Consider the following 11,619-nt stretch of genomic DNA (forward strand, 5'->3'; position numbering starts at 1 on the left):
CATTGTGAAAACCAATAGCCATGTCATATGCAAAAGGTGTTTACTTTCCCAGTGCTTGCTAAATAAGTGAACTGGCAAGGGTGTCAACCAGTGCTGCAAAAGAGATCATCCCAACATATGGCCTGCGACCTAATGCAGGGTAGTAGTCTTAAAATGCTTATATAACTATTTAAATCATTTCAAACCATGCCACTCAGTTTTGTGAGACCCAGAATCTAATGGGACTACGCCTAAGATCAGGATTTGACAGGGAAATAACAGTGACTATCATTCCACCTATATCATTTGGTTGTACCCGCTTCTGTGCGTGCCATAATTAGTGATTTATCGAGCTTCATAGAGTGAGGTTAATTCGTCTCATTACTCATGGTTTCCACTCCTAATTCCTGTGGATCAGAACAAGCATTTATTACATTTTGGAAGGAACGTTAGTGCCTCTGATGTACGGAAAGCTGAGAAGGATTCATTCAGATTTTAGAACACACTCGGGAAACGTTGTAAAATGAATTCTTTGGCACCTTTTCATTCTCAATGTAATCTTGTTTCTTATTGATTTCATTACATTTCTTCTCTTAAGCTTAAGGGGAAATGTAACAGTTTTAGTTCTGTTTTGCTGAAGATTGTGATTTATTCAGAACGCTTCTGTTCACAGAATACAGTGGCAACCTTTTCCGTCAGATCATTGTTTTGTGCACCAAGCATTGATGATGCTACTGTTAACTAATTTTTTTTTTATTGGTTTTGCTTCTTTACAGGTCATCTCTAATCGGCATTGGTTCCCCACCGGAGGAGTCCTTCTCCATCATGGTTATCTGTATCATGGCAGTCGCCCTGGGGTCTCCGGTACTGCTGCTTCTAGTCGGAGGCCTTGTTGTGTTCATCTGGAAGAAAAAACACTATTCTGAATATGAGCCAATAAACTGAGCAATGCATTAAAGGAACCCAAAACCCACCACAAGCAAGTTGCCCTTGCAGGCAGGGCTCGAGAAATGGGTTTCAGAGGCGGGCCCCTCATCTTGCTAGTATCCAAAACGATGTTCAAGGTCTCAGCAGCTGAATTAATTGTCCTCACCACATCTCCGGTTTCCAATTGTATTGGTGTTTTTACTCTGTTATTAATTTGGTTTCTAAGCTAATCGGCTATAAATCCATGAAGCTTCACCTCTTCTCCAAGCACAACAGATGCATACATGATCGATGTGTTCTATGAGAAAGCCGAAAGTTGAAATGCATTTTTCTTCAGTAAGTGATAGCTGAAAAGGGGACATGAAAGTGTATAGTTAAGTACCTGGAATGGAGACTGGCTTAACACCACCCAAATGCTCCCATCATCCGACCTGACTTGAACAAACTGGACTCCAGTGGTCAGTGAAAACCTTTCTTCTATAGACTTGTAAACTCGTTTGTTGTTAATTAAATGAGAACCTTCGGTGTCGGGGACAGGGGGAAAACCTATGTTCGCAGCCTGCCTTAATGTTTCTTCCCGCCCTGAAGAAAAGAACTCTGGATCAAAACCCCTCACTGCTTTATTTATACATTCATTCCTAGATTCACCAGTGGCCTTGAAGGTGCCTTGTAATGTTTGCATACGACCAGCATAAAATACAGTTGCAATCTTCATGATTAGATATGTATATATTTTCATTGTATGGACATATAGGCTATTCTTACTGTTTAAAGACGCTCAGCACCAGGAGGAGCAGAGGGCTAGTATGCCCCTACTTGCCGGCTTGGCTGCTGATCAATGATTAACCATTGCCCTGTCGGGGTCAGGAGGCTGACTCTTTGGTCTTCCCTGTGAGCATAAGAAGTGTATAATTTCTCAGTGCCTGTTGAACATTACATCCTTTCTGCTCTGTGAAGCAGCAAAACAGTATGCTGCATATTCCACTGCAAGGTATACCTCTGGTGTAGCAACTCCTGTTTTGTTAAGAAAGAAAGGGTAGCTTTTATTCATACTAGTGAGCCTCTATTGTTACGTATCGGAATAATGTTTTTTTTTTTTAAAGTAGGTGCTATGACCCTGTGTTTAGAATAAAGAAGCACATGTTTAATAATGCAGTTGCAGGGAACGCTGAATTGCTGAGAGTAAGGTTTGTGGCTGCTCTCATCTTCCTGGTACATTATGTGTTTGCACCGAAAACCATGGATTTGCGCTTTTACCCGTTTGTTTTCTGTTTTCGGACGGCTATATTTATTTTGTATTTTTTACAGGACTGGACTTATGAGGAAATGGGTGAGGAGTTAAAACTGTGCACTAAAGTCATTCATGTCTAGTATCCATGCCGAGCGTTTACAGAAGCTTGACTTTCGGGAACCTGCAGGATGGTGAAGTTAAGGTACACGATTCATGCTTGTATGCCTTAAGATGAGACTGTCAATGTAGATGACATGCCTGTTGCCCAATATAAGGGCATTCTTCCTTAACAAACTTTCACAATCAGAACTAGTCTCAAAATGAGACCATTTTAATAAGAAAAATGCTGTTTAACCCTTTTTCTTATGGATTCTGTCACGGTCCGGTCCTGCATGAAGTTTAGATCCATCCAGGTTGGTTGAAGATTTGAAACATCTGCATTGAGAAGCACAATACAAATCTTACCCTGGAGTCCGACTTCCAAGTGGCTGCAAGTCCTAAAAAAAAGCTGCTTTGTGTTTGGTTGTATAGCATTATCGTGCTGCTGCCTCGGAGTGCAGTATAATTTAGGGGCCACAAAATCAAGATTACCAAGTTTGGGTCTTTCACATGATTTGAAATTTCTCATTGTCTCTGGATGGTGCACAAAACTCCTATATTCATGATTTTCAGAAGGATGCCCACCTTGTATGTAGATCTTCTATCCCTCCTAACTAACTGCATAAATACTGACATGGACTATCCTTTTCTTTTTTTTCCTTCAACCAATGTACATTAAAGTACCTTTTTTTTCCTGTTTCTGTAACTGGCACAGCCTAACTAGGCTCCTCCTCATCTAGTTCTTTTGGGCTGCTTCATGTCCGTACTTGATACTACTTGTATTCAAATTAAGGGATTTGGCATGTGTACCTTGTTAGCTCTAAGACAGACTTCATCTTTAGGCTGAATTGTTACATGACCTTAGAACATCCTGCTCTATAGGGAATTTCAAAAGGTTTCTTGATTTTAGAAGGGCTGAAGCAGTAGCAGTGTTATGCGTCAGTCAATTGAGAGCAGAGCATAAAAAGATAGACATATGTAACAAATAAGAAATCCTCTGTTTATCCATCATTCTGTAGGACGAATGATAGGTTGGTTGAGCAGGGGAATGTTTGCAAGACCTTGTTTAGTGAAGAGAGGTCTAGTAGTCAGTGGGTATAATATTAAGGAGCTGATTCTGATTGGTAGATACATCAGTGAATCCAGTGCGTTTTTGGATCCTTTACCTATGTTGGATTTTGTAGCAGGGCAGCTCATTTTTCAGACGCCGAGCCCGCCTAACTGCAGCAATCATTAACTGTTTGTGTTATTGTTATGATAAAGCAGGGTATTATCAGTGGCATTGTAAGCAACACAGTCCACATTCCTCACATTTGGATGTTTGTCATTAAGATAGTGTTGACTGTTTATTTTCTTCAAAGTTTAAGATATGTATCTTGTTGGGACCTTTTTTTTGACAGGGACTTGTTCATTTCATTTCTTAGGTCAGTTTTCATTCTATTTTCCTTAATACATTGGAGCTTCCTAGAAAACAAGCTGTGAATCTCATTGTGCACCACCCCAGCTGTTTTTGTATTTGTTATTTGACCAATATCTTTGATACCACCTGTCACTTTGAACACCTTATGACTTTAAATGCCCCTTTTTGCACATCCCTTGTCATGGGAAATAGCCTGTTATCTCTTTGCTTTAATCTCTTTTGCCTTTTTGCACACTTGTTGTTCAGTTCAGCATAGCTCTTCGTTCTTTCGGCCCTCCTGTAAAAGTACTCATTCCTTCCATATGGTTGCATTCCCCTGCACACTCCTCTTCTCTGTAATCCACTCTTTCTTCCCATGCTATTTTCTCTTTGCAGCCTCCTCATCAAAGCCTTTCATACTTCAATTTATAAACAAACGTATTTTGCATACTCCAGTTTATCTATAAACTTTAGAACAGGTCGTCAAGGTCTGTGCATGTGTTGTGACCAGTGAGTAATATTGATCTAGTGAATTCCTGAGTAGGCACTAAATCAGTATTTCAAGAAACAAGTAAAATTGCCAAGAACTGAAAATTAAATGTTTACAGTGTTGCCTTTTATGATCTTTTCTGTAATATGTGTTTAGAGGGTAAGGGACAGAGGAGGCTGTACTACCCCGAATTGCTCTGTTTGCCAATCACAATGTTTGTTCGTATGTTTGTTTATATTGATTACAAGGATTACTGATTTCAGTTTATATACCAGTATTGGAAATTTCTTTGTATGTTACAAAAATACAAATTCAAATAAAAAAATGTATGCACATTAAAAGCAGGCAGTTCTGTTGGGAGGCCATGTCTTTATGGAGGTGGTGAGTCAATTGACGTCTCTTATGTTTCTGTGCACATATGTCGTTAAAGATCAGCAGTCATGGGGAGCGGATTTACTGGCCATGATGCGTGCATTAGATAGAATATTTTCCAAAATGATATGAAGACTGAGAGAGAAGTGTGTGTTTTATCATTGTCTAAATTAATGCATGTTTGTACTGTGAATTTATTCTGGATTCACATGCTGAGTGACCAGCTTGTTATCTTGTGGTCGGGCTAGGAAAGTCATCTTGTTAACTTGAAGACGGTGGGGTCAGTATGACAATAAATCCAGAAAGGCACTGTGATGCATTTTCAGGCTCCCAGACAGTCAGGCCTGTGCACATTTCCTTCATACTACCTTAAAAATCCAATAAAAGAAACATGGGCATTAAATACAGTGCATCTCCTGTTCTCCGCCCTCCTTGTTGCTTTTGTCCCTCTGCTTTGCCTCCCACCCGCTTCTACCCTGCCCTCTATTGCTCCACCCCAACCCCAGCCATCGATGTTGCTAACCACCCACTAGCGCTTTAATGAAACAAAAAATGCTTGCAGTAATTTGTAGGTGCCCACGTGTGTGTGTGTGTGTGTGTGTTTGTGTGCGCACATACACAATTATGTGATTGCTGCATCATAGCACCTTTTTAATTTAAAAACCAATAGGTCCTTAAACTGAGGCCTATTAGATTTGCCAATGCTTGTTTTATTTGTTAGGTGCCCACCTGAGTTATCCATCTCTAAAGGTTCACTTGGTAGCATTGACTACTCCCCTGAAGACTAAAAGGCCTACACTCTTCCCTTATACATGCTTTTCTGGAGTGGGCTAAATGGAGTAACCCCGCATGCTTCAGCCTGCCTTCCACATCGAACCTGAGAACGGTGTTTTCTAAACTTATATTGTCACATTTTCAACCAGTTCCTAGCCATTGGCGTCGCTCCTTGTGAGTGATGACAGTCTGTAGTTGCATAATGTGCGCTTACATACAAAAAGTCACTGAACAAAAAAAATCACAAACATTATCAAAGCCAAAAGTTGGCAGCCAACGCAGACCAATTGACTTTGCTAATGCTTGTTTTTGATTCTTTTCTCTGGCAGTTGATGAAATTAGAAGCAATCGAAGGGCTACGCATCGGTGCACTACAAGAACAGCATGGGCTGCTACTGGTCCAAATTAAGGTGCTTTGTCGGAGCTGTTTGTGGAGGTGCATCAGCATGGCTGGGTGAGCCCCTTTACTCTAGTAGCGAGATGCCACAGGATTCAGTTAATCTGGCAGAGTTTGAGTATCTCATCTCTAGAATATTTGAAGGGGGACGGAGTAGGAGGGTCTACATTTCCGAATCCTGGACAACCATTCACCAAAATACTCTGTGACATCACAATAAAAGCAAGCCAAAATCCATAAATACACACAACAAATCATTAAAAAATAAAGATATTAAAACATTCTTGACATGAAATAACTCTCTGCACCTAGAAAGAATTCATTATTATGATCAATCTCCCATTGAGTTCCTCAGTCACAGAGCATCCCTGAGAAAACTCACATATAAGGGATTATCTTGGTAGACAACAACTGGAAAAATAACATAGCAGGACACACTTGAGTACAATGATGGACTTTTAAAAGAGGAACAATTTAAGTGTTCCTTAGAACTTTAAAATATTTACAAAACACGAAATAGTGCATAGTATCTTGCGAGGAGATCTGATCACAACCGCAGGGGGCCTGTGCAGAAAAAATCATGCCAACCCGAGGGAATGCATGCCGGTCTGAAAGCAAGTTTAGCCTAAACCGTGTGCAGAAACCGGTCACGATTTGATGTTACTGTTGTGACTTTGTCATAGTTGATCACTCTCTCACTGGCCATGGTAGCCCTCCCTTATGCCAAGCATTATCTCCAGTGTGCCGGTAGTTTGCCACTGGTGCCTCCAAGAATTTCCTCCAGTGCATCACTAACACCATTTTGCCATTAGTGTCCTTATGCCATGTATTACCTCCAGTAACATGGGAAACAGCTGGAAAACACGTGGTCTTGTGGCTTGCTTAACCAAAAACATAAAACGTAGGGCTTCAAAAGTGAGCAGTGGAAGAACACAAGTAATGCGTCAATGCTTCACAGAAAGCACAAACAAAAGAGGAAGTAAAACCAACACAAGTTGATGAATAAAAAGCAATGGAATGATAGTGACAATTGAAACCAACTAATGGTAACCAACATGCCGGCTCTGAGCACACTGTAAGCTGACAATAGGTCTTTTTGCAAACAGACTGCATGATTTGCCTGGGGAGGCCTAAAAAGGAAACAAAATCATGAAGTAATACTATTACAAAATATACCACATAACTTCCCTTTTCTTGTGACATAATTTAGACTACCATGCAATTCCTGTGCCATTGCATACCGCAGACCTACTGGAGTCTAAAGTAGTAAACTAGACTTTCTGCTAACAAGCTTGAAAAGAAGCATAATTAAATGGAATTTATAAATATAGTGGTGAACTGGAAGCCCTCATGTGGAAAAGAAAGTGGAACAAATGTAATGAATCAGCTGGCTTGTATATGCAAAAAGTAAAGCAAAAACAATATTAGGACCTCTATTAAAGATTAGACAAGAACTACATTCCCAAAAACTATGGGGCATATTTATACTCTGTTTGCGCCGAATGTGCGTCACAAATTTTGACGCACATTCGGTGCCAACCTTGCCCCATATTTAAACTTTCACGCCTGACCCCGCGGACGTCAGGGCAGGCGTTAAGGGACCTTTTGGCTCGGAAGGAGTCCAGAGGTGCCCTCCCCTGCCCCCAAGGACACCCTCTGCCACCCCCACCCACCCCTGGAGGACACCCATGGATGGGGGGGGGCGGTGACCCATCCCAGCTAAGTGCAGGTAAGTTAAGGTAAGTATATTTTCTGTTTTATTTTTTAAAGTGGCATAGGCGTGCCTAATTTGGGCCTCCCTACATGCCACTGTGCCCAATGCCCATGCCCAGGGGACAGAAGTCCCCTGGGCATGGCCATTAGGCAAGGGGCATAACTCCGGTCTTTGCTAAGTCAGGAGTCATTGAAATGGGGCTTGTGCGTCAAAAAATGGCGCAAGTCCGGTTTGACACCTGATTTTTGCCTCAGACCTGACTTGCACCATTTTTTGACGCACAACCCCCACTTTCCCCTACGCTGGCGCTGCTTGGTGTGAGTCATTTTTTTTTTTTAACTCAGACCAGCCCGCAGTGCCGGCTAACGTCATTCCTTAAATAAGGCGCCTGCATGGCGAGTTAGAATGGCTGTAGAATTTTTGACGCACAACTGTGTTGGCGCAGTTGTGCATTAAAAAGTATAAATATGGCCCTATAGCTCATATTTATCAAGGTTTTGCATCACCCTTGCACCAGGGCTGGAATCAATCTTGGGAGGGTAACTTTGTTAAGTTTTGTGGGTGTTCTCAAGTGATGCAAAGCATTTCTCCAAATTACTTACCTTTTGAAAAGCCCCCAAAAAATCCTAGTGCCATTAGAGTGCTTGCGCAGTCATTAGGAAATCTAAGTCCTTGTTTTATGCCTGACCTCAAAATAGTGGCTGTGTTTCAGGGTCTCAGCAGTTCGCATTGTCCTGCTGTGCTCTAGAAACCAGGGACATAGGAAGCTGGCTAGTGCATTCCTCCTGTGGTATTTGTTATTCGCTGGGGTGTCCACTGTGGTGACCCGTTACTCCCATGTATTCTGGAGAGGTCAGGGTGGTCTGTGATGGATGTCATTCAGCCTTGCCAATACTTAAATAAGCAGCGTCACTGCATAGAACTTAATTCTTCTAACTCCGGATTGACCCTTGACCGCGGGCCTTCTGCTCTATGGGCTGGTATACCCATGAGCATTCTCCTACTGCAGGTTATAGGTCAGACCATGGTATCTGTACTTCGGGCGTGGGTTGCAGTGCCTCTGCCCACGCACACCAGGGATGAGTATCCTTTTGGGTAAGACTCTATTGTAGCTGATGGGGAACTAGACCATCAAGGCTGCAATGCCCTGAGGCCAGACACGGATGAAGGGCTCCAGATTCTACGGAACAAGGCTTTTGAGGATTCTGTCTCACACTTGTCAGAGGGCAACCTTTTTATAACCATACATTTGAATAAACCCGAACTACCCAACATTATTTTGTAACTATATACATCCATAGGTCGGCATACCTTGGTTACTTGTTCAGAAAAACTGCAAATCATGTTTAACACTTAGAGAGGACGGTAAAAGAGAAACTTCCTGAAACCAAGAAAAAGCAGAAAGCTAAGACTGTATCCCCTTCTCGCAGGAGTCCAGAGATGGTGATTAATAATTTGAGGAGCTGTGGAAAACAATCTGAACGCTGGGTGGGAATCAGGATTCTCAGGAGAGTAGACTTTCAGAGAATGAATAAAGAAGCAGCCAAACAGTGTATTATTGGAAAGGCGAGTATACATGCTAGAAGGCTGAGAAGGGGGCAATCATGTGACATTGAGCAGAGAATAAAAAAGAATTGAAAGGTTGTGATTCAAAACCTCATCATAAGAAGGAGGAAGCGCCTGGTATGACACAAAGGATGAAGCCTACCACAGAAGTTTTGAGTACTTTTGCAGAACAGAACATGGGCACTAGTGCTTGTGGATAGTGCAGCAGAAATAAGCACAGTTCACTAGACTCAAGTAGCATCTGGCCATGGCTCCTGTTGATGGATAAATTCAGATAGAATTATTGGATATACATGTAAATCCCCTGACACGCTTTATAATGTAGAATACAAGTAGAGGGTGATCTGTTGCTAGGAACATGTAGATCTACAGAAGCAGTTATCAGATGATTACTCCCAATACTCTTACCCTTCTTCCCAAGTACCCTAGCAGTTAAGAGAAAGCGTAGAATGGGGATGAGGCATTCCGAAGGAACCTCTCTCTGAAATGTTCAATGCCTGCCACGTTTCATTGTTTCTATTTTTGTTTCTTCTGTGTCCAACCCTTCTTTCATAGCAAAGAAAGTCTAATTCTTTAATCTGTAGATGTCTTTTTCTTTTAGTTTTAACAACCATGAAGTATTGTCTATTTATCATTATAGCTCTAAGTTAAAGTGGCATTATAGTTAGCTGTTGATGTGAAGAACTAGTTAACATTAAACACCTCAAAAACACTGAAATATGCAACTAATAGTTTAATAATTAACTATAAATTGCACCATTATCATGCACTACACATGACTCATTCAATTATGTCACATGATGACATCAATGATTATATTTATGACAACATTGTTGAAATTACTAATGTGAGCAACCACTGATTCGTACAGTGTGCTATCGGCTTAGTGAACAAGGAGTAATACAACAACTTGAATAGATGGTTGGCCTCATGAACTTGTCTGTAAGCTTTTGAAAGATGCAAAAGATGTTGAATATTTCAGAAGTGAAGCACTTCAATGTATGTCATTGTCTTTATGATTGTATTTACATGTGTTGCAATGGTTGTAGGTCACTTGAGAGTTTGCCACTGAGCAAAAATGAACAATTCACCTATTGGCTAAAGTTTGAAGGGTTGTAGGCTGACGAAGTAGAGTGTTAGTTGGTCATGGGTGTGTGTGGGGTGGGAGGGGGCAAAGGTTGTGGCAGTAGGTAAGGTCCTGCAGCTTTATTCTGTCTGCACATGGCCGGGGGCAATCCCCACCGGGGGTTTCGCACAAATGGATGAAATATGCACTGGTCTGGCCATATGGAAGCCTGCTGTCTATCCTCTATAGTAGGTTGGATGCAGGGTCTGGTGTGACGCAGGCCTGGCAGAGGACCTCAACTGTGTATGGCAAAGGTAGGAAAACGTCCTTTACCACGTAGTCTCTTCCAGCCATGCCTTTACCAGGCAGATGTCGTTGTCATGTATGGTAAGTAAGCATGAATATATTTTGAATAATAATATTTGTTGCAAGAGGTAATTTTAGAGTTCATGTGGGGGTTAGTGGTAAAGGAAGCTATGTAAGAAAAGGCCTCTTTTTGCATAGTCACCCCCACATTTTTGGGCTGATGCTGCTGGTGTTTCGACTCTGCATGGAGGCCTGATAACCAGACCGCAGCTCCACTGTGTGTACTGGCCCTATACAAATTGCATGTTGAATTGGCTACACCAAACTGACAAGTTGGTTGCCAACGCAGAACTTTTGCCTCTACTAGTCGCCGGGCATCAAAGAGGACAAATCTGAGATAGCTGAAAGTTGCACCGGTGTCTGCCTGACTCCGGAGCTATCTAAGTCTGGACTCGTCACACCCAGTAGACACTAGTCCCACCTAAGGCTTTTTTTCCCAACTGCAGTGCAGTCACTAGAAGCCCAGCAGCAGCTGGCTTGCAACTGCAACGTAGAGGCCTTCAAGGTACTCTTATCTCTGTGGCCAAGTTCACCACACTTCACCCGTGGTCAGAGAAGCAAACACAGACACCACTGGTGACAGCAACATCCTTTGAGCATCTTTTGCCTGTATCCTCAGCATCAGGGCCACTCCATTGATGTCTAGGACAGTCGTCTTGTAACGTTTGGAACTCATCTTAAAAAGTCTCAGGTGGCCAGGTAACTGTCCAAAGTCTACCCTGATCCCCAGACCTCTGTTCAGCTGGAATTGGTCACCAAACCCAAGTCTGAGTAGTCAAGCTAACTCTTCCAAACCTTAAAAAAGTTTACAAACTTTTTGTTGACCAGTGCTTGTTTGGGGTTGCATTTGAAAGTGATGATATCTTCTAAAATCGTTATCTCCAGAACAATGTGGTGGATTTTGTACATTAAGGTCTCTAAAAAAATCCTAAAAATAAAATCTATTTTTATAAATTGGTGCCCAATTTCTTTCGCATTGTGTGACTTTCTTATTTCATGGTTTGGTGCTGTTAAAACTTTACACTAAGTTCCTTTGTCAAGCCTTACTACTGTCAGCCACAGGATTGAGTTTAGGATTAAGTAAACAAGCCTGATTGGACCGAATACAGTATTTGTGAGTGCACTGCATGATAAGACTGCTCAGATATATCACATAGTACACTGAAATCCGCACAAGGTAGGGGTAATTTTGGGGTCTAGGGGTGGGTAGTGTAAATGGAGGTAAGGGTATTTTAGGGT

General features: G+C 41.8%; 1 protein-coding gene across 1 annotated transcript in view; it reads left to right on the plus strand.

Moving 5' to 3' along the window:
- Nucleotides 1-4,469, plus strand: part of GLMP (glycosylated lysosomal membrane protein) — a 125,202-nt gene extending 120,733 nt beyond the window's left edge. The window contains exon 6 of the mRNA XM_069217998.1: nucleotides 756-4,469. Within this exon, the coding sequence (XP_069074099.1) occupies nucleotides 756-924 (169 nt within the window). The 3' untranslated portion in view covers nucleotides 925-4,469. The remainder of the gene's footprint in view (nucleotides 1-755) is intronic.
- The last annotated feature ends 7,150 nt before the right edge of the window (nucleotides 4,470-11,619 follow it).

Source organism: Pleurodeles waltl, chromosome 12 (assembly GCF_031143425.1).
Source record: "Pleurodeles waltl isolate 20211129_DDA chromosome 12, aPleWal1.hap1.20221129, whole genome shotgun sequence".
NCBI lineage: Eukaryota > Metazoa > Chordata > Amphibia > Caudata > Salamandridae > Pleurodeles > Pleurodeles waltl.